Here is a 23,771-nt window from a genome sequence, read left to right as displayed (position 1 = left end):
ACATGAACTTGGGCAAACTTTGTGAGATGGTGAGGGGCAGGGAGGCCTGGCATGCTGCAGTCCATGGTGGGGGGGGGGAGTGTCAGCATGGAGCTGAACAGACCTGTCGGTGATCCTGAAGGCCCTCATGGAGATCAGCTCATTTTCAGCTAATTGCCTGCATCAACTAAAGTGTGCTTTCATTGGAGGATGAGGAGGGAGGCATAGGCTAGAGAAGGAGTGGCCTCACTCATCTGCTAAGCTACTTGAACCTTTCCAAAGGCAACAACACTTTAAGAAACTCTGCTGAAACCATGTGGAGAACAGAATGAAAATAGGAGAGTGGAGGAGAACCGCAGCCAGAGAGGAGAACAGAGAAACAAGAGGAGGAAGGATGGGGAAAAAAATGGGAAATTTCAGAAAGGAGACTCATGGGCTTGATTTTATTTATTAAATACCACTTCAGCACTTACTATTCGCCAAGTACTGTCCTTAACACTTTACAAATACTGACTCACTGAATCTTCATTATTAACCTCATTTTACAGAAAAAAGAAACTAAACATGGAAAGCGTCAATGATCTAAGATCATGTGGTCAGTGTGTGGCAGGTCCTGAACTTGATCCGGGGCAGCCTTGCTCCAATCCACACACTTAAACACACCCCCATCAGGAAAGTCTGTTGTAATAGGAATACATGGCCCATGTTAACATTCCAAGAAACAGCCTGAAAAACACTCAACAGTTAGTTAAGGAATGTTGATAGTCTTCAACTAACTATTTACTCTTAAAATATCAGATATTTCCTTGTAAATGAATATAAAGCAGGGAAAAGAGTGAAGGGGATACTCTTCCTTCAGGCTATAGAAGAAAAATGACAATGAATGGATCAATTGAAAGCAAATTAAGAGCCAGGATTTGGCCAATATGCCCAAGAGTTCCCATATGCCAATACTGTATTCTCACTAGAAAGTCACCAGGGGCTGGGAGGAATAGGAAGTTTAGGTGAGATATTTACAGAAAACTGGTGTTGGGTATAAATATTATACTAAACATGAAGGCTGGTCAAACATACCACCACAATAACTGGCTTGAGATGGACTCAAAAACCGGGGAAACATGAATTCTAGTCCTTCCTGGCCTTCAGGTCCCGTTTCCCAGTCTTCTTTACCAGTACGGGGAGTTCTGTGTCAGAGCTCCCCTCTATTTCTCTTTCCAGTTTAATTTCTAAGCTCCCGACCTCAGCCCAGTTCTCTGGAACAACCCATCCCAGTGGTGGGTATGGTCTGACATATATTCTCTTGACAGGCTGCTCCACTCCACATAAGCCTACCTTAACATATTTTCGGCTGCAGGTCATTACTCCCTGTGAGGAAGAGTATGAATCACATAGATGGGAAAGCTGAGGCAGTCAAATCAGTTCTTCCCTTGAAGAACTTTCATAACTGCGTAGCATACTCTCAATCCAGAATGGCTGAGGGGCAGGAATGGCCTGGGCAATCCATCCTTTGATCAATCCACCCTCTTGTGGGCCAATTGGCAAAGAAAGCTGGCCAAGACTACACTGATTTTCTGAGTTCCCATTCTATCGTATCTAGCTGTGGGCTTTTCGTCTGTTTCTCTCTGACGCTGCTTTTGAAAATTCTCCCCCTGCTCCTGCCTTTGTTCCCTGGCTGAATGCTCTTCTGCTTAGGGTGTTCGTTGTGTCTTGATAGTGTGCTTCATGTTACTCTCATCTCCCTTGGATTAGGAACGTTTCTCTGTGCTTCAAAAGCACAGTGGGAAAAAATCTCTGATACACACTGAATTATTTGTCATGAGGTTGTCTTCTAAGTCCTGCTACAAATACAGAAAAGTGCCCATGTAAAGATAAATAACAATTTGGGCTTTGGCTATCAGCTACCATCAGCTTTTTGGGAGCAATATGTTATAAAGTCTGTCTACAAATAAATAGCACGTTTGGAGCTAGGTTGCTTTATTATGGAGGAAGAAATGACACTGTGGAAATTAACAAAAGCCTAATCAGAGGAGAACAGAGTCTCAAGAAAGCCTCCCTTGTTTAAGTTGGGTCCACTGGGCTCCTCTGCAGTAGGTGAGGGCGAGTGGGAATGGTTCCCACTTTGTCCTCTCTCAGAATTTCTCCCCTTCGTGCACTGCTGCCCAATCTGTTGTGCTGATTTGTCTGCAGCAAAAGGTGCATGGAAGGGCCCTCCTGAGATAAAGACAGAGAGGCCCATGGTGGGGATCAGGACGAGGGTCCTCCCAGAGCAGCCACGGTGCAGGGAGCCAGGGTGAGCCAAGCGATCCCCGCTACTTCACGGCACTGTGCACGGCTCCTGAGCAGGACCATGCCAGCACCCACAGAAGGTTAACTGCTGAAAAACAGAACTGACCCTCACGTCCACAAGTCGACCTGTGATGGGGCCGTGTTGTGACCAGGCTCTGAGAATTACCAAAACACATGTAGGACGTTCTGTTGTTTGCTCCACTTTGTGGTGATCCAGCAAGGGCACAGAAAACCATAGCATGACCTGAAGGTTCCTACCTGGGTTGAGGAGAATCTGTTGCTCTGGTTGTTGAAGGGAAAAACCACAACTGTTGCAATGAATCTAATAATGCTACCTCCCAAAAAGCCTCATTTGCAGCTAATGATTGAGGAATAGTATCACCAGGGGCTGCTGCAGGGCCAAATAAAGCTTTGATAGCATCCTCACAAATCATTTGGCCGCTACTGTGAGTTCCCAGAAACTGGAAACAAGCAGTGGTTGCCATCTGCGTTGAGAAATTTTTAAATAGCTCTATTTTTATTGTTCTTATAATGAAAAGGGAATGTTTTGCATTTCCCAGAAATTGCTGTATATGCCCTCTTAATACCAGTGAGGCAAACGGGATAAAAATTGGGACGTTATGATCCACTGAAAAGTCACTCTTTTTGAAAAATGTTCAGTCTATCTGCTCTGGTCTCAGCTCTAGTGGCACATGGCTATCCTGATGGGGCCAAAGAGCAGGCCTGCCAAAAGCAAATACTGGCTCACCTGTGTCAAAGGGAGGAAATAAGTTAAGGAGCATAATTTTCTCAACTGTATACTTGATTCCCATAAATGTTACTTAAATGTTTCCTATTGCCAGTTTCTACTGGCCAAGACAGAATCAAATGAACAAATGGCCAAGTAGCACCAAACATTTGTAGGTAAAGGCTATTTGGTTGCAGCAATTCAAGTCAACCTGCTTATGCAAGCAGAAAAAGGAAGATGCTGTATTTGAATCTACAGGTGTCTCGTGGACCATGTGGGCAAAGTAAAGCTGGGCCTCAGAGTGGGTAGAGCATCTTTCTAGACAACTTCATTCTTCTTTAACTGGCTTGTTTTGCTACTTAGTCCACACAGTGGAAGATAGCTGCCCAGATTTCTCAAGGCCACACATTAACTCCTCCAGTAAAAAGACTGCCTCTCTTTTTACTCCAGTAAAAAGACTGCCTCTCTTGATCACAGGCTCAAATACACAGATGAGAAAACCCAATGGATCCAGTTTAAGTCTGGGTTTTACCCTTGGTCCAACATCTGTCAAGAGGGGTAAGATCAACACAATACACAATGTCCACAAAAGTCCCATCTTGTAACCCGGGCATTAGGGCAAGGCAGTTCCAAGAGAAGGGAGGTGGCAGGGAGAAGCCACTGCGTGGGGACACAATGTGTCAGTGCTCCCGCATGCCACAACAAGCAACATGGACCCAAGCCTAACACCACCGAAATCCAGGGGGAAACGCTGAGGAGGGTTAACTATCATCTGGAAACACACAAGGACTTTTTGTTAGACAACACAGGGAATGAGACAGCAACTTTTCTACAATATCTCATGTAATCTTACAGAACAAAGTGACAGACTCTGTTTTGCAGAGGACAATATTGAAGCTCAGAGAGGTTAAGTTGCTGGCCCAAGCCCACCTAGCTAGTAAATGGTAGAAGCAAAATTCAAACACATGTTGACTCTAAAACCCCATTCAGGCTCCACCCATTCCAACATGTTGACTCCCATATGAATTCTGCCCAGAGATAAGTCTCCTGGCATTGGAGACAAGCATTTGCCCAGAAGCTGGCTATTGTTTTCTGTGCCTGAGACTTCTCAGGGACTTTGGTTTGCCAAGCCCTGATGCAGCCAGTCCTGTGAGAGCTCTGGCCACAGCACAAAGGCCCCAGCATTCCCAAGTCAGAGGGGCCCAGCAGGTACCTGACCCAGCTGCTCCCTCTCCAACACGCAGGCCACCCCCGCCCCAGGAGAACATGCCCGCCCTGAGCTACTCAAAGGCCATATACTGTTCAAGTGCTACCGATGCCATTTTCCTGTTTGCGTTTTCTTTTTGTTTTTGTTTTGTTTTTACAGTTCGTTGCTCATCCTAACTGTCAACAGCAATTGCTTACCATGTGGTATGAAAATCTCTCAGGCTTACGTCAACAGTCTATCGCTGTGAAATTCCTGGCTGTCTTTGGAGTCTCCCTAGGCCTCCCTTTTCTCGCCATAGCCTATTGGATTGCTCCGTGCAGCAAGGTACAGACTGCTTAAGGTGCATGTCTTTGCGGTTATTTCTTCTCTCTACTTAGCATAACCTGAAGTCCATTTTGTCCAAATATGCAGCTGATCATTTCCCACATTTGAAGAAAATAGCCCTGAGATACCCAACGAAAGTAGAAAACCACTTAAGAGGGAAAATGCTAAGGTTTGCTTTTTTAAATCATTTTCTTAAAAGCCAGAAGAGTGATAACGTGGAAACTTTTATATGCATGAGACATAATCTTATCAATAACAGAATAGAGGGGGAATAAAGGCACTTTTCCTTTTCTAATTATGCAATGTCCTAAACACACCCTCAAAACCCATAGTAATAATAATTATAATAATGATGACAGGAATTAGTTCCATGGGGAATTTGATAAGCTAATGTAGTCAATAGAAGTGTCATCAATGAATGGATCCTCTTGTCAGATCCATCAAGAGAAAACTCATGCCAGGATGATGAGCCAGAGACTTCGGGTCTGCTAATGAGGCCACCTAGCCAGGCAGACAATGAACTGACTGCCTTCAAGTAGGAGGGCTATCAGAGAATGGACAGCCAGCACTTACTGAGTACTTTCTTTTTGCTAAGCCCCATTCATGGAACACCTCATTTCACTCTCTCAATTAGGATGCATACACTTTACAAGCAGATTCAGAAAAGAGAAATGACTACTTGCTGAGAATCAAAGGCTTCTCATACTGGGGCACTGCAGGCCTGCCTCAACACCTTCCTGTTTCCCAGCTTCCTTGTCTGGGTTCTGGCCCACATGGGCAGCTAATTAGGTCATGAGAAGGAAAACAGCCAAAGTAAAAAGGAGGAGAGCTGGAAAGGTGCCATGCTAGGTTCTTTGCTTCAGAAAGGGGGCTGTCTGGTTCCTGCCTGTAACGGAAGAAGTGAGACCTGCAGGTGCCAAGCTGCCACACCTCCTGTTCCACCATCCCTACAGCCCTTCTGATTCAAAGCCACAGAAGGCACCAGTGGTCACTCCAGCTTCCGGCAAGAGCGAGTGCCTATAAAGACGAATCACGCAGAAATTCTGAAATATGTTTCGTGGGTTACATGGTCATCAGAGGTTCCAAAGCTGCATTTACTCTGTGATTTATTACATAAAGAATTAAGCTTAAGTAATCAACATTCAGTAGAAATATGACTACAGGGAGATTAGTTCCACGGGGAATCTGGTCAGCTAATGCAGTTAATAAAAGTGTCATCAGTGAATGGATCCTCTTGTCAGCTCCACCAAGAGAAAACTCATGCCAGGGAGATGGGCCCAAGACTTCAGATCTGCTAATGAGGCTGCCTAAAAAGGGGGCAATGGAGTGACTGTCTTAGAGTAGGAGGGATATCAGAGAATGTAATCAGGACTCAGACTCCTTCTCCTGTAGAATAGTATTAAAAATAAAAGTCCTCATGCTGAGTATGTGTGGTGTCCAATCTTATATCTATTGAGGATTGTGTTTCTATGCCTGCGCCTCTACCATGGCACAGACTGCTAAATCAGTACTCCCCAAGTGATTCATATGGATGGACAAACAATCTTTTCTGTCCTTTATCATGAGCTGGAAAAAGCACAGTGAATGAAAAAAGACTAGCCAGATTTAAAACTGGATCAGCGCTGGTCACTGATTTTAGGCACTTGTTTTCATATTAGTATTATCTAGTCTGTACTGCAAGTTAGATCACTGCTTTCATCTAGAGATGGATGGGGACTTTGCCTTTACATTCCCTAAGCCCCCAACTAATTCTAGGACATCAGTCATTAAAATTACAGCCAAACACTGCCAACCCTGACTTTTGTCATAAAACTACACGTGACAGTTTCCAGGGAACTAGGACTAAGCAACACCAGCAAATTGTCTTGCCTCGACCTACTTGGGGAAACATTCAGAAAGAGAAGATCTGCCAGCTGATGACTACATTTTTTACATTTTCAGTAGATCTGAGAAGAATCCTAGTCAATATCATGCAGATGTGATGCCAAAAAAAGGGGGAATGGTGGAAGTGAGAGAAATCCTGGACTTTCTGTGGACCCAGTAAATTCAAGAGACAGATGTCACTATAGAACACAGGGGTCAGATTTATACTAGTCTTCTGGAATATTTTAGAAGTAATGATTACAGCAAAGTTTGGGCCCATGGCTGGAGCTTCCCCTCCTCTGTTCAGATACTTGTCTGATCAACATTTTGTGTTCCTGAAATGTCCAACAAGACAAAAAACAAAAACAGCACTTGAGATAACATGAGGTTGCCATTAAGCCACTTGTGGTTTTTTGCACTTTCTGGACTTCAACTCTGAGCTCAGTGTAGTGGAGGGTGTGTTCATAGCTAAGTGACAAGCATTATTCCATAGCATGAGATAATTTTTGGTGGCAATGCTCATTCCAAGGAAAGATTCCTCATTAGAGAACTTGTCAAACTCACTCTGAGGCAGCCAAAGGACAGATAAAACAGTCAAGATATTTTTAGTCTTTTCTTTCACCATTTAGAAAGAAGTCTTTCCAAGTTTGGCAGAGACATTACATTTTGAGGATTACAAAGAAGTCACATCTTTGACTGGTTTGAAAGAAACCAGCCCTCTCTAAAGGCCCCTGGTCCCCAAGAGGAGCAGCATGGTGGGAACTCTGTTAAGGTGCTGGTGTCTCTCCACCCACAGGGTTGTGCCTTTACATCGGTCCAGTAATTCTGTAGAAAAGCCAGTCATTCTAGCAATTCTATGTGCTAAGAGCTTTACTATACCTCCCTCAAAGAAATTAGACCTTTGATGCTTTTGTAAATGTATTCATAAAATGTCAAGGCTAAACCTCATCAATCTGCTAATGTCCATCCATGTCTAGCAAATGTTGAGATCTCTGTTTCCAACTTAATGGTGCATTTACTTCCTAATAGTTGCTGTCCAAATTTAACAACTATCAGGGGACCAAAATTTCTGAGCCTGCCAGAATAACCTCATCATACCTTTCCTATTGAATTCCCAAAGCTGTCCATTATATTTTTACATAAGTTTCTGAGGGCCCCTAAAAAGACAGCTGAATAAGGAGATGATATAGATGAAGAGTGTCAACAGGAGTTGAGCTTACTAATATGGAGACTAAAGAGGGTAACCAAGTCACAGACGTGTACATATGGTGATAACTGCAGGTCTGGAGCATGGCACTGGTTTGTCAGGGTCAATAAAGAGAACAGTGATTTTTTAATCGCTTCTCACTGTAATCCCCAAACCTGGGTGAGGTGAAGCAGCTCAGTGAAGGGTCGGTGAGTTCTTGTTCATGTGGATGCTCTCAGTTAAATCGCTTTCCAGGGAGCTCTTTATCCTCTAAACAAGGACTGCCATGCCAAAGGGCTTTTCTGACTGATTGCACTGTTTTCCATCCTTTGATTTCCCATTCTGATTCATAATTTAGGTTGTCTGTCTGTTAAAATCTGAGAGCTGAAAAAATAACCATCATCCTCAAGGGATCAAATGGTCTCTCTGCAGCAGGTAGATGGGAGAAGTCGGCTTCGGGAGTGCTGAGGAACTGCACAAGTTCTAGTTATACCAGAACAAGAGGGGAAGCTGTCTGCCTCTGTTACCTGTTAACCCTTGTGGTCCAGCTGTCCTTATAAATTAGTCCCCACACTTGGGCAGCAAGAGCTGTAAACAACCTTAGACTCCTACCTGATATCTTTGCACTGTGCAATCTAACAGTTCATAACTCTTGCATGTAGAAATATTAAAATGTTAATCATTGCCCTAAACCTCCTTAGCCTCATCCCAAACAAAATCATCTAGTGAGAAAAGCATGAGAGACTGCAGCTTTTGAAGGCCCAACCTTGCAAAGCTGAAATGTCATCCAGAGACAGGACAGAGAGAGGACAGTGCCTCCACGGGTCTTTGTATCCTCCCCATTTGTAGCTACCAGAGACCTGAAAGTGATGTGACAGTCACTCAGATGTGTCCGACTCTTTGTGACCCCATTGACTAATACAGTCCGCGGAATTCTCCAGGCCAGAATACTGGAGTGACACACAATTAAATAAAAATCCTTACGCAATGTTTAAAGCATTGCCACAGAGGGGAAATCTGTGCCAGGAAATAGAGCACTTTCTGCTCTTCTGTTCCAATAGTTGCTGCCCTCAAATCCAGACAGAGGGGCCATCACATGTCACCCTGCTGGGGGAGGACTTACAAAGTGCCAGAGGGCCGACCACCTCATCCTTAGCCAAGTCTGAGCCCTGCAAAATTCTCTTCCCATCTCTCCACCCATTTCCTACCAGGGCTTTGCTTGTTTCTGTCTCCACTAGAAAACCAGCCCCTTTGAAGGGAAGACCTAACTCTGACAGCTTGCTTTAGCTCCATCACCTGCCGTGTCCGGCATCAACTTGTGCATAGACAGTTCCCCAAAGGGGCTCGTAGCATAAATACATAAGGGCGCTATAGTCCTTCTGTGAATCCTTGCACACAAGCTTTTCAAGAGTCAGTCAAATTTTTTTTTGTCTTTTTTTTTTTAAGAGTCAGTCAATTTTAAGTTTCCCCTTAGGAGAACTGCCTAAGGCTCTCCGGTGTCACATACTGAGTATTTCCTATAGGCCAGTGGCTGTGCTGCACTGCACATGTTAAATAATTCATTCCCTACATCAACCCTATGCAATAAGTACTATTTTATCCCCATCTTACAGGTGCATTCACTGAGACAAAAGGGGATTAAGAAACTTGCCCAAAAACTATAGAGTTGTGATTTAAATCCAGGGTCCTGCTGCAGAGACCTGGCCTTAGCCACTGTCCGTGTACATATGCTCATCCCAGCATCCCCAATCACCCAGTTACATCGGCAGCATCACAGCCTTCAGAGCTGGATGTAAAGATCTCAGCTGCTGACTACTGACCTTTGAATGAATCTGATTCAGAGCTTTATAGTTAGCAGGGCTTTTCTAGAAGGGAGGAGTCAAAATCACCATGTGATTAACTACTCATTTCTCTTCTTTCCTTAGAAGCCTTACTTTTATAACCCACTATTTATTACTCAGCACCTCTTCAGCCCCCAGGACAAAGAGTAGAATCATACAGTAACGTGAAAACACAATGATCAGAGACACCATGCGCTGAGTGAACATATACTCCCCACTTCAAAGAAAGAAGGTTCCTGAGCCCTGGGTTAGATATTTTTAAAAAAGAATTTTTGAGGGAGCATTCTGAGTAATCTGCCATGAACTTAGTCAAGGTCATTCAAAAATTTGAGAACCACTCCAGCCTTGTATGTTTCTTTTTGAAAATGCTTGATCCAAAGTCTGCCTCCATTCAGCTTTGCACAGCTTGTACATTAAGCCCTAGCTTGTGGCCACTGGCAGCAGGCAGCGAGTGAGGGTGGCACTTGATGAGAAGGACTGGGGGTTCTGAGTGAGGAGAGATGCTGGCAACATTCTCTGCATGCTCTCCTGCAGTCATGGCCTACCTCATGGCCTTGTGGCTGCGAGGTCCCCATTAAGTGCTTCCACTCGTGGGCTAAGAGCCCAGTGCCACTAGACACAGAGGGGTGTCGACAAGTAAAAGCAGGTGCCCACCCTGAGGGCTGGAGAATGAAGTTCATTTGGAGTTAATTCGGGAGAACCTCTCAGTTATTCTCATATTCATCTGTTTTCCAGAGTAAAAGAATAGCACCCAGCAAGTCTGGGCTGAGCCAGAGACTTGGGGCTTCAAGCTTGGGTCTCCTGATATGTTCTCAGCTCATCAGGGCCAAGTAATGATGCAGCTGCCTGAGCCCACGTTTCAGACTCACCAGATGTGCTCTTCTAGCAGAGCACACCAAGGCCTAGGTCTTCTGAAGCTCTTCCATCTCTTTTTACACCTAACACTGTTATCTGACCCCTTTAATGACTCCAATACTAACAGCAGCAGGTATATATTGGCTAACTTTTCTCCTTTCTTTCGGTTCACCCGGTGGTCTTATGAAAGGAGGAAATTTTCCCCAAGCATAATTTGCTTCAAAAAATTGAGACAAATAGAAAATGTCACCAAAAAAAGAAAAAGGAAATCACTGAAATGATTTGATCTCATCTGACCTTTATCAATGTTTACCAGTTAAAAAGATGCTTTCAAGACCAGAAGAAAAATAGGAAAAATGCATGAATTACTAACCTCGCTTTTCCTCCCTGTGGCTTAAATCAAGTGGGACTGAGTTCAGGGTAACCTTCCACAACACTGAAGGGCCTTATCAGGGATTTTCCTTATGGTCTGCAATAAATACAGTAACTCTGACAGGTGCATTTTCTGCCAGAAGACAACTATTGGAAGGAGGGCACAAAGAGAACATTAAATTTCTCAAAGCAGCTCCTGTGGGGAATCCCAGGGCCAGCAAGGGTGCACCTGCATGGCAGATCCTTGCAGTCAGGTACTTGCCTCGATAAGAAGATGGACCGGTGTCCCCATGTCCTCATCCAGGTAGTCACTGGGAGATGTTCCTTAGAGCCCAGTGATTAAGGAGTCGGGAAACTTGGCTGGCAACCCTGTTAACAGCTGTGTCTATCTCCATCTTCTCCACCTTTGTCTGGCATCTCTGGGACCCTGCTGGGACAGGCAGACCTGGTATCCCTTGCCCTCTCAGCCCTTCTTCTCCCCACTCTGAAGTCATTCTCCAACTTCCCTCCCCTCTCTCCACAACCCCAGCCAGGGCACACTGACAGGAAACCACGCAGTGACTATGTAAGAATGTCTCCTGTCTACAGCAAAGTATCACAGCTTGTTGGTTGGGAAATGGGATCCAAAATGCCAACTCAGTCAGATAAAATGCTGAAAAATTCAAAGTAGGTTTTTGACATCACATTCATAAGTCAACATGAAACATGGTTAGATTCCTTTTTTTTCCACTGAATTTATATGAGGTATTTTATTTGTCCTTATATTGAATCTCTGCATCCTGAATTTAGTACATCTACCTATGGCTAAAAATTATTTACAGTCCCTACCTTGTAAATAACAAGGTTAAACTTTACAGAGAAATGTCATGTGTAGGACATTTGTGGGCCACATGGTTTTTAGGTAAACCACTTTGTCTACTTCTGAAGTTATTCTAGTGCCATATGACAATCTGATAAGGCAGTTGATTCCAAACAAGTTCTTTCCAGTACAAGTAGGGATTTCCAATGTTCAGACTTAAAATGCAGTTTTTTTAAAATTATTTTTTAAAAAAAACTATCATTTTTAATTTCAACAGATGGGTTCTATAGCATTAGAATGTTACAGTAATAACTAGCACTGTTAAAGTGGATGATTATCACACTGAAGCATATTGAAAAACATTATCAAGCTATCTGATTTATAAATGTTATGCTAAATATAGTCAGAGTTAGGGAAGTTTCACCAGGAGAAGTCCTATAGTTCATCTTCTGCTGAACCAATACTCTATATGCTGGCTGACATTTCACTATGGGACTCCTGAATGACGCAGAACATGAACATTAACTGGTCACCGACTATAACTGAACATTTGCCCTGGAGAAGGAACTGTGTTCCAGAAAAGGTACCACTCTTTGCTCTTGTCTTATTAGTACCCCTGGCTGAGGGGTCAGATTAGCTGAGGGTGACAGCAGTGACCTGGAAGAGACCCAAGTGGATTCATTCACGAGAGCCAGCAAAGACCCCCTATGCAGCCCCCAAGTTACATCTCAGAGATCCAAGTGGCCTTTGCATGGCAAGCCATGGATAAGAAGATGTGACCAATACCTGCTTCCTAACAAGGCATCTTTTGGATCACTTCAGGTTTACATGGAACTGCACAAATTAATCACATTCTCGGCCACAAAGAAAATCTCAGTAAGTTTTAGAGTAGTATAACAGAGGCTATGATCTGAACATACAGCAATAAAATTAGGATTTTTTAAAGCAAGGGGGGAAAGTCCTGTGTGTCTAAAATCTAAATAACCTCTGACTTAAGATGAAATAAAAAGGGAAATTATAAAATATTCATAACTGAGTATCAAGGAAAACACTACAAGTCAAAATGTACAGAACATGGCTAAAGCAGAACCTAATGCAAACTGTATGGCTTTAAATAAATTTACCAGGATAGAAGAAATGCTGAAAATAAATCATCTCACCTAAAATCCAAGAAAATAGACCAAAGAGCAACAGAGCATATCCAAAGTGTAATTTAAAAAAAAAAAATTCTGAACTCTATTGAAACAGATTTTTTTTTCTAGGTTCAAAAAGCATAAAATTCATATCCGTGTGATTGGGGGTAGATGTGTAGTCAGACTGTAACGTGATGTTACATCAGTGTGTTCCACTCCTTTCTCTTACCACTCCCATTGAATTTTCTGAACAGGAAAAATTAAAATCAGTAGAAAACAAATTCAGTCAAACAGCCTCTCACATAAAAACTATAGAAAATGTATGGGTTTGGTGAGCAGCTTCTGTCCAAAATGAGGAATTCTCTGGTTCAACTTTCAGCAAAAGCCTTTTAAAGAGAGCCCTGTGCCTGCCTGAAGCTGCCAGATTAACGTGTCTTATACACATTTTGTTTCCAGCTAGGACGAACACTGAGGAGCCCTTTCATGAAATTTGTAGCCCATGCAGTTTCTTTCACAATCTTCTTGGGATTGTTAGTTGTGAACGCATCAGACCGCTTTGAAGGCGTGAAAACCCTGCCCAACGAAACCTTCACAGACTACCCAAAACAGATCTTCAGAGTGAAAACTACACAATTCTCCTGGACAGAAATGCTCATCATGAAGTGGGTCCTGGGTAAGCAAGTCACTGTCTTTTATTCTCTCCTCCTCTAGTTATATTAGGTAGGACCTTATTAAACTCTGACTTCAGAAGCTCTTCTCTTGAATGCACTCTTGGCAGACAAAATGGTGAGGAGATGACCAGCATGGAAACCAAAGTCAATTTCTGTCTGTGCTGGTATAAAAGATGCACAGACCTGTAATATAAATCCCAATTTTGAAAGGACTTGTTTGGGGGGGGTTCATTCCATACTTTTTATTATATATGTACTGAAAGTGACTATAAAGTGTCTGTGGGGGTGGGCGAGAACATGTGGGCTTACTCATGTAAATATAGTCTACTAGAAGCCTAGTGGCTCAGATGGTAAAGAATCCACCTGCAATGCAGGAGACCTGGGTTCATTCCCTGAGTCAGAACGACCCCCTAGAGAAGGGAATGGCTACCCATTCCAGTATTCTTGCCTGGAGAATTCCACGGACAGAGGAGCCTGGTGGGTTACAGTCCATGGGGTCCCAAAGAGTCAGACATGACTGGGCAACTAACACTAGTAGCCTTAGGAAAAAAGTATAAGACTGCATAGTTTAAAAGATATTTTTTGTTACCACTGAATACTGATACATAGTAAAATACCAATAATATAAAAATCTAAAAAGTTAGGGGACTAACATGGTCTCATTATTTGTGTTAATGAACATAACGAAGCTGTGAAATTCCTCTTTGTGGTGATATTTTGTGTTGCCAAGGTCTGCCACTAGAATTGCCAAGGAAATTATTCCCAGGTGTCTCAATGACTAGCCAAGAAAGGGTATCTCCTTTTCCCTAACTTCCAAGAACTATTACTAGTATAAATTAGCAAGATAAAATAAAACAGACAATGGCTAAAACTGTACATGGTCAAATGTGTTACAGATTTTTCTAACACTGAATTGATTGGTTAAAAAAAAAAATCAGACTTTGTAAGAAACAATGAAAAACTGCAAAAGTTACAACCAGTGATATTGTATATAACCAAAACTTGATCAATAAATTATAAGATTTACATCAAAAAGATATGAACTTGATAAGAATGTTTTGAGTAAAACTAAACCAAAAAAAGACGAAAATTGTATGCAATATCAAGATTTGGTCAATTAATTAAACTGTCCTAATAGTATTTGCCACCACCACTCCCCCGCCCACCCCTAATTGCCTTTCTTAACAACAATTCAATATGGGCATAGCATTCGTCATGTTTATGTTCACAAACATTGAGTCAAAACGTATTCAGGGTCAAAGTGTCCATACTACCAATCAACAAATTCACAGAAGAATAAATACTTGAAAAGACAGCCTAACACCTGCCCTGTGCTAATCACACGACTGCACAGTGCCACAGGTTCAACCCTTCTGGCCTAAGAGCACCACAAGAGCTGAACCACTGAAGAAGATTCCACAGACCCCCAAACTGAGAAAAACTGGGAGTATGGCCTTTAAGCTGCATCTCTCAATCAGAACAAGGTAATGAGGAGAAGAATGGTTTGACCCAAAGGGCAGAGGCAAGAAAGCATGCCATGCTTCCCAGGAGCTTTTAATCAACTGGTAAGTCTGCAACCAAAGGCTCACTTAGTGGAGTTGCCAGCAATCAAGTTGAAAAGGAACAGTAGAGCCTGTTGTAGAGTGAGTTCTGTGGCCTTCTACAGTTCAGTGTCTATCCCCATTCTCCCTAGTATAACGCCCCCACCTCCAATTTAACTAAATTAAGCACTTTAACACTAGGTACTTTGCAATGGTCTGAATGTTCGTGTCCCTCCAAATTCATATGTTAAGACCCTAATTCCAATGTGATGGTATTAGAAGTGGGACCTCTGGGAGGTGCTTAGGTCATGAGCATGGAGCCCTCATGAACAGGATTAGTGTCCTTTAAAAAAGACCCCAGAGCGTGCTCTTACCCTAACTCTTCCACGTGAGGATACAGCAAGCAATCTGCAACCTGAAACATTCTGCTACCACGATCTTGGACTTACAGCCTCCAGAACTGTGAGAAATAAATTTCTGTTCATAAGACACTTAGTCTGCGCAACTTTGTTACAGCAACCCAAATTAAGACATCGTCTTCTTTAAAAAAAACAACAAAAACTCATATGTTGAGTTAATGAATAAAACAAAGGATTTACAGCACCATTCATTCACTCACTCATCTCATAACCCCACCTGGACAGCAGGTATAAGACTAGTAAATGCAAGTATATTCCCCCTTAAGTGGGTATCCTATCATATGTTACCATGATTCTCCTACTAGGCCATGACGTCTTCCTGATTCCATATTTCTCTTCCTGGGTATCAGGGCATTATCACAATAAGAGGGAAGCATCTCTAGCTACAGAGGTCCCAGCTTCCAGCTTCTACCCATCAAAGCAAAGCTGAGTTTTTAAGACTGTTACATCATTAGTATTATGAAGGGGAAGGCTTATTTTTCATTGACCTACTTTCTATTACATTTGAGACAAAAGAAAGATTCTAACTACTTTTTCTTACTAGATTATATTTTTCAAACTTTTATTGTAAATAATTTTAAGTATTGGAAATATCAAAAGAAGATTATAATAAACCCTTTGGGCCAATCTCGCATCTTCAACAATTAGCAAATCAAAGCTAATCTTTGCTTAATCCTACTTCCCTTCTCCCAATGCTGTAAAATTTTGAGCCAAATCCTAGGTTTCATAAAATTTCATTTACAAACATTTTGTGTGTATACTAAAAGAAAATTTCTCTTTTACTTTTTTCTAATCTTTATGTGCTGCAAGTTTACTGACATTTTTTCTGAATCATCTGTGATTTTGATCTTCAACCAATGAATTTTTCATTCCAAATATTGTATTTTTCAACCCTTTAAGTTCCACTTGGTTCTCTCTCATAACTTTTATTTCCTTCTTTGTGGTGTTTGTGTTTTCCTTTAAATCCTTGAACATAATGTATGTATTTATAGTAAGAACTGTTATAAAGTCCTAATTTCATCATTTCTATCATTTTTGGGTCACTGACTAAACTTTCTCCGGACATGGATCATTTTTTCCTATTATCTTGGTGAGTTAGTAATTTCTGATTGAATGATGGACACATCATATGCTATATTGTCTAGCATCTAGATTTTATTGTCTTCAAAGAGATATTTTGTTTTATTCTGACAGGTTGTTAAATTCTTACAGATGAGTTTGGTCCTTTTCAGACTTTCTCAGAGTGGATCTGGAGAAGCTTTACAATAGGATTGATTATCCCTGTACTAGAGACACACATCTGGGGTCACTACTAAATGGCCTCAATAATCAACAAAGGCTCTCAATTCTGAAGGGGCAGAGCTCAAACATCTCTCCGCTTTGGGTGAACAGTTTCTGAGCCTTAGAAATGATTCTGCTTACAGCTCTCTGGTGGTTGTTTGTAGAGTTTTACTCTATGCATTCGTGACTTAATATTAAGGGAACATTCAAAAGGATTTTTCTTATGTAATTTACTTATGTAAATTTCTGGACTCGGTTTGTTTGTGTTTGGTTTTGGGTTTTTGGTTCTGCATAGTACCTTTCTCTCTGGAACCCTGCCATATAACATCTAACCACTTCAACCTTCCTGAATACCAATCTCTGTCTCTTCAATTCATTGGGACTGCTGCTATGCTTCTAGGATCCCTCTCTACACCCGGCACATTGAAATGTGCCTCTAATTAAAAAAATAAAAGACAGGGCTATCATGTGACTTATCTTGCTTGCTTCTCTTCACTAAGGATCACAGAGCTGTGCTATTTCCAACATCTGAAAATAGTTTCTTTTTTTCCCCAGTTTACTGCTTCACCATGACAGATAATAGAAATTGGGATTCTTTTTCTAAAACAGAACTACAAACATAAAAGAAAATGCATAATCTATTTTCAAATACCCAGTCAGTATTCAAATTTCTTTGAGAAGATAAATTGAATAAATACCTGCCTAGCTTCCTTTCTCTCCTCCTTCAGGTCTCTGTTCACATTTTATCTTATCAGAGGAGTTGAGCTGGTAAGAGGAAGCTCGCTCACCTGCTCTCTTTGATGAGATGAAATGTGAACAGAGACCTAAAGGAAGAGAGAAAGCAGCCTTTGCAGGCATCTGGGTGAAAAGCATTCCAGAAAGACAGTTCAGTATGTGTTGAAGGCTTAGATTCAGGAGCACGCTGGCGATGTCTGAGGAACAGCAAAGAAACTAGTGTGACTGCAGAAGAATCAATAAGGGAGAGATGCCAGAGAAGAGGTTACAAGGACAGGCAGGGCCAATCACACAAGGCCAAGGAGGCCATGGTGCAGAGCTGAGATGACTAGAAATGACTGGATAGTTCTGACCACAGAAGTGACATCCCACAACTTCATTTTCTAGTGGATTGCAGGCTGCTGGGTAGAGAACAGATGATTCTGGAACAAGAGCAGAAACAGGGAAACCAGTTAGGAGGCCACTGCAGTAATTCAGGTGGAAAATGACTGATTTTGAGGAGGCAGTAGAATAGGTTATATTTTGGAGGTAAAATCAATAATAATAATTGCTACTGGATTGTCTGTGGGTTGTAAGAGAAAGAAGGTGGTCAAAGAAAATCCCAAGTGTTTTAGTTCAAGTAAGATATAATAGAGATTTCCTCTAAGGCAGGAACTGCAGCCATGAAATTAAAAGACTCTTGTTCCTTGGAAGAAAAGCTATGACAAACCAAGACAATGTATTAAAAAGCAGAGACGTCACTTTGCTTACAAAGGTCTGGCAAGTCAAAACTATGATTTTTCCAGTAGTCATGTAAGGATGTGAGAGTTGGACCATAAAGAAGGCTGAGTGTGGAAGAATTGATGGTTTCAAACTGTGGTGCTGCATAAGACTCTTGAGAGTCCCTAGGACAGCAAGGAGATCAAACCAGTCAATCCTAAAGGAAATCAACCCTAAATATTCATTGGAAGGACTGATGCTGAAGTTCCCATATGTTGGTCACCTGATGCAAAGAGTTGACTCACTGGAAAAGAACCTGATGCTGGGAAAGATTGAGGGCAGGAGGAGAAGAGGGTGACAGAGGATGAGATGGTTGGATGGCATCTCAAGTCAATGGACATGAGTTTGAGTAAACTCTCGGAGATAGTGAAGGAAAGGGAAGCTGGCATGCTGCAGTCCATGGGGTCACAAAGAGTCGGACACAACTGAGTGACTGAACGACAACTAACGCAGGAAAGACCAGGGAAGGAGCAGTTTGAAGAGAGACATGGAAATCAAGAGTTCAGTTGAGATTATCTATTAGATCTCCAAGCGGAAATGTCAAGTAGCAAACTGGATATACATGCTGAAGTTCAGAGAGGCTGGGGTGGGAAATATTATTTGGGCATGTCAGTCTATTGAAAGTAAATTATATGCAATACCTCAACTGTGAATGTGAACGGATGAAGCGAGAACCAAGCCCTCTGGCACAGTAGTAGTTAAAGGATGGGGAAACAAGAAGAATCTTATCCAGCAAAGGAGACTGAAGTAAAAGAGTGGTGTCCGAGAAGCCAACCAAGTCACTGTGTCAGGACCCACGGACTGATCACTTATCTAGAATGGTGCCAACAGATCAGGTGACAGGAGGCCTGAGGACTGACCACTGACTTCAGAAGCAAAGGTCCTTAGTAGCGAGAGGGGATGGGACCCAGCAGGCCAGCGGAGGGCTAGCCCTTAGCAGGAGTGCGGAAGCTTCCTCTACTGTACCAGGAGGAAGGTGGCATTGAGGGTACAGAGTAGGTAGCCTGCTAAGCGCAGTGGTAAATGCACTTGCACATGTAAGTTTTCTGTTAGCATTGTTTCCATTTTCTCAATTTTTTCCTCCACAAATCCATTCTAGTTATTAAGCATTATATCATATACCAGGCACTGTGCCAGATATCAGGGAAGCAGCTCTAAAAATAAGACGAATATTATCTTGACTCTAAACACTTCCTGGAGTTCTTCAATTATTCAATATTACTACTGCTACTAACAGCCTTAGAAAGGCACTGAGCACGGCGTTCACTGCTCTCTTCGGGCGGGCAGACCCTAAGGTCCACAATCTGATCTGACCTCTGCTCAGACTTAGAGAGGCTTGAACTGGCAGCAGGCCCTTTCTTAAAAAGGCCTCAAACACTGCTCCCAGGCGCTGCCAGGAGAAACACAGAAACACAGTACACGGTTCTCTTCCCCCAAGACTCATGAATGTGGTCCTTTGGACAGACTGGCTACACAAACACCCAAACCATGACTCCCTCTCGACCAGGGCTGGACAGGACTTTAGGACCCTAACAAGTTCAACTGGCTCCTGCAGAGATGGAGAGAGGGGCTGATCACTAAGAGCTGAGGGGCCTTGTCCAGGTGTCCTTGCTTCTGCCCTTATCACCCCCGTGCCTCGGCAGATGCTCAGCACAGGAGCTAGAGGTCCACTGAAAGCGTAATCAGATTGTGTTCCTTGGCCTCCCAGCTCTTTAATGCCATCCCGTCTCCCCCAGCGTGACAGCCACTGTCCCTGCAGAGGACTCAGCCCTCCAGCTCTGTGCCCTCATCTCCCACCACCTCCCACCTCTCTTGCTCTCTCTTAGCCCCGCCTGCCTCCTTGCTTCAAACTGTTTCTGCCTCAGAACCTTGACTTAGGCTGGTCCCTCTGCCTAAGGGTTCCCCCCAAGGGCAGTGCCATGGCTCACTTCCTCACCTCCTCAGGTCTGTGTTCAAAAGTATCCTTTTCTAAGTGAAGCCTTTTTTTAACTGACCTATTTAAAAATGCAAGGTCCTCCCCCACTCACTGCCCTCCTAGTCCCCCCTTCTCTTTTTCTACATGCTTTCCTTTGTTTCTTACCAGGCTCCTCTGTCCATGGGGTTTTCCAGACAAGAATGCTGGAGTGGACTGGAGTGGGTTGCCATTTCCTTCTCCACAGTATCTTCCTGGCCCAGGGATTGAATCTGTGTCTCTTGCATCTCCTGCACTGGCAGACAGATTCTTTACCACTGTGCCACCTGGAAGCCCCAATTAATATTAGCATTTCTGTAATCAAACAAATTGTAGCTCTTTTCATCTTCTGTTAGCTCTCACCCCATGTGGATATCTGGCATTCCCAATTACCTCTTTCAATGGCCACATCGCGTGTCAATGATCTATTGCGTCTCCAAATCTCTACTGGGCATGTGGGTTGTTCTTCTGCTGTACAATTCTATGGAAGGGTCAAACCCAATCAGAAATATATTCTTCCTGCGCTCCAGGTGCTTTACTTGATTACCAGCAGAGTTTTGAGACACTGCTGGATTATAAATCCAGGAGATTTAAAGTAAGGGCAGAGGAGATGGAAGCCACAAGGAGATTAAGACTACATGCAAAGATAGAAGGAAAACCAGGGCACGGTATCAAGGAAGACGCGAGAAGAGCACGACATAGGAAGAAGAGACGAATTTGCTAGCAGACATGTGTGTTCTCTAGAGCTGTAAGATGACCTGCTTTGGAAACAACCAAGTAAACCAGAAATCATAGACCCTTGGCCTGGAGAATCTCCGACATCAGTCTATACCATAGGAACATATCTTTCTTGCCTATCTCATTAGCAGTCATTAGCAGTCACTCTGGGGTAGAGGAAAGAGCTGATAATCCATCATGTGAGTTAGAGACTGTGGCTATACCAGTGCTCACCAGAGGACTATAACATTTGGGGTCTGCAGAAAGCCTCTCCACTATGCATGTCCCATCTCCATCTAGGAAGAGAATTATGTCATGAAGACTCTCTCGACCCAACTCTTACAGAGAACCCGGCAGTGTTTTCTTAAACAGCCACCCCAGTTGAAAGCCCAATTGACGGAGATGTAAATGTCTAGCAAAGTAGGAAAACACACTTAAGGAGGAGAGGAGGAAAGAGCTTGAGACTGGTTATCAAGAGACCCAGGCCTGACTGTGTCCCCTCCTCCTTGGTGGCTCTGTCTCGCTAAATTTCAGTTTTCATGTGTATAAAATGTGAGAATCAGGTTGCCCCCTCAGCCTACCCACCACAGATTATAAACTCTCTGAGGGCAGTGCTAAGCCTCAGCTGCAGAATCATACATGTAAGTTTGACCAAGAATAAAACTGCCAAAGAAAATGAGCTGTGTTTCTCACCTAAGTCATTCCTTTGATGGTTTCTTCATTGATTTAGGTAAGCTTTCCAAACAGACTACTTCAACCAAACTGCCAACATTTCTCCCAGCAAATCAGACCATGTTACTGATCCATTTATTACCTTCAGGAGCTATCTGGCTGCTCAGGGTGACTATCTAGATATCGAGCTGCCTCGTCTCCCCCTCAAGTTCTGAAGGAGGGCGTTTCAGGATCTACTGGGCCTTCACTAACCTTCTCTGATGCCAATCTCCAGCCCCTTATCTCTACCAACCCTTAAGCCATACTGAGCCTCCTGCAGTTTCCTAGAATAGTCTGTTCTCCCTCATGGCCACGGCCTTTCAGCCCCTGCTCCTTCCCCCAGCTAACTCCTCACGCCAGGAGTCACCTACTTCATTCCGTCAGAAGTATGTTATTACAGGCACTGTGCTGGGTCTCATGACTATAATACTGACTGCTCCTATCCCTGTGTGTACACACACAGTCTCCTGGACATTCTTATTACAGCATCTCTCACCTTGTAGCACTACTGTTTGTAGACACACCTGTCTCCAGCACTAGACCGTGTTTGGGGGGAAGGGACAGCATTTTCTTGGCTGCTATACCCCTAGAATGGTCCCTGGCACAAAGTCAGAGCTCAACACAGTCCATTAAGTGGTGAATGAGTTCCTGAACAGTGACAGTAAGTCTGCGCCTAGTAGAGAGCATGTGGGGGGCTGGGGAGGTGGGCGAGAGTGCAGTGGAAAGAGGGTCCTGAACTCCCTGAGACTCTGGATAATTTACTTGTCATCTTTGTGCATGAGTCTGTCCATCTGTAAGGTGGAGATAATTAGAGGAGGCACCTACCAGGCTGTAAGGAAGCTTTAGAGTTGGAAAAGGGCTTAGCACAGGGCCTGGCACCTAGAGGATGCTCAACAATGATTAGCTACTAAAAGTCAGGGGAGAAGATGAGCTTTGTAAGAAAATTTTTGAATCTGTTAATATCATCTCCTTGCCTGGAAAACAAATGAACCTTAAATGAGCCTAAGACCCAGATCTGTTGCAAAGGACCTGCCATTGAGCTGGAGTTTGGATGTTAGGGCTTGAAGGTTGAGGGCTTCTTGGCATATTCTCCCACCTGTGAGTTAACAGAATGCCTAAGCCCCGACTCAATAATCAGAGGGTAACCCAGAAGAACAGACAAGCCTCCCAGGAGGTAGTCTAGGGGTCCGGGGACAGTGTAGAGAAACCGTATGTAGAGGAAGGGGTTATGGCCATTTAAGGAGTTCACACAGTTAAGTCTACAGGAATCTGAAGGGGGATTCCCTTCTGAAAAGCATCTGAGGCAGGGATCGGGATGAACAGCCTTTTGAACTTTCAAGCCCCATCTCAGCAGCCTGAAGGCCTTTCTTAGAACCTGCCTGAATGAAAAGCTACTCATTTCCCTCAAGGCTTCCCAGCATGTCCCAATCTGTTCCCCTGCCAGTCATCCCCATTAATTACCAGTGACCTTGCTCTCTGGGCTCCAGACATCCCTGAGTGAAGGGGTTGCCTGAAGGAGGCTCCAGTGCCCAACATCCTTACCCTCTAAGCTCCTGGGCTCCATATACTCACCGGATTGACATGCTAGGGGCAGGAGTCCAGGGGGCCCAGCGTGGATATAAAACGCTGAACTACCCTCAGTACCTTGGAAGCAGGAAACCTGATTTCACTCAATAAAGTACTTAATTTCACACATTTCTTTTTTCGTTAAGCATTCCTGTTGCTCAAACCCTTGGGCCCATGCTACTCTTACTCATGGCCTTGGAATAATTTAAATTAGTCTGGGTAAGTTAATATGTAAATCTGGGAAGACTGACGTGGGCGCTGGACCATGCAGGAAATGATTTGCAATCCCCAATGAGGTGCCTCTATGTTGGTCAGAAAAGTCAGTTTACTGTAAATAATTTGCATTTCAGATTTACAGAACTTTTAGTGCTGGAAATTACATCAAAATTTCAAGAAAATCAAGGAACTTACCCAAGGTCACACACCCAATAAGTGACCAAGGTAGAATTGAACCAAGGGCTTCCTGAATTAAGGTAATTGATAGCCTGTAATTCTCCTAGTGCTCAGCTAAAAGCAGTCCACCAAGACATTAGGAATTTTAATTGTCAGGGGGAGGGGGCAGGTGCATAGGGGAAAGCAACAAACATTATTTTTTCTAGCCTGTAATGGTTTTTCCCGTAACATACTTTAAAAACCTATTTGAACAGGCACAGATGAAAGTACATTTCAGTATTAGAGAAATTTTACTTCACTGAATTACCACAAAAATTTTCAAAGTGTAAGCTTTGGAAGTACGGCTTTGTAAAGATAAAAACCAGAGAACAACAAGGTGTGCGTGGTGGTGGGAGTCTTGTAAAAAGATTTTCAATGTTTTGGGACATTTCCTTTTGCAGAGACACCAATTTGAT

General features: G+C 43.2%; 1 protein-coding gene across 4 annotated transcripts in view; it reads left to right on the top strand.

The window, feature by feature from the left end:
• Positions 1 to 23,771, top strand: part of TRPC7 (transient receptor potential cation channel subfamily C member 7) — a 129,136-nt gene that overhangs the window by 64,947 nt on the left and 40,418 nt on the right. For 2 of the 4 annotated variants that reach the window (XM_065935504.1, XM_065935516.1), the window contains 2 exons: positions 4,359 to 4,523; positions 13,029 to 13,245. In XM_065935504.1, coding sequence (XP_065791576.1) covers positions 4,359 to 4,523; positions 13,029 to 13,245 — 382 coding nt within the window. The remainder of the gene's footprint in view (positions 1 to 4,358; positions 4,524 to 13,028; positions 13,246 to 23,771) is intronic. The other 2 variants (XM_065935517.1, XM_065935511.1) reach the window with 1 other exon arrangement.

This window comes from Muntiacus reevesi, chromosome 1 (genome assembly GCF_963930625.1).
Source record: "Muntiacus reevesi chromosome 1, mMunRee1.1, whole genome shotgun sequence".
NCBI classification, from domain to species: domain Eukaryota; kingdom Metazoa; phylum Chordata; class Mammalia; order Artiodactyla; family Cervidae; genus Muntiacus; species Muntiacus reevesi.
This window is presented reverse-complemented; position numbering and strand designations above follow the sequence as displayed.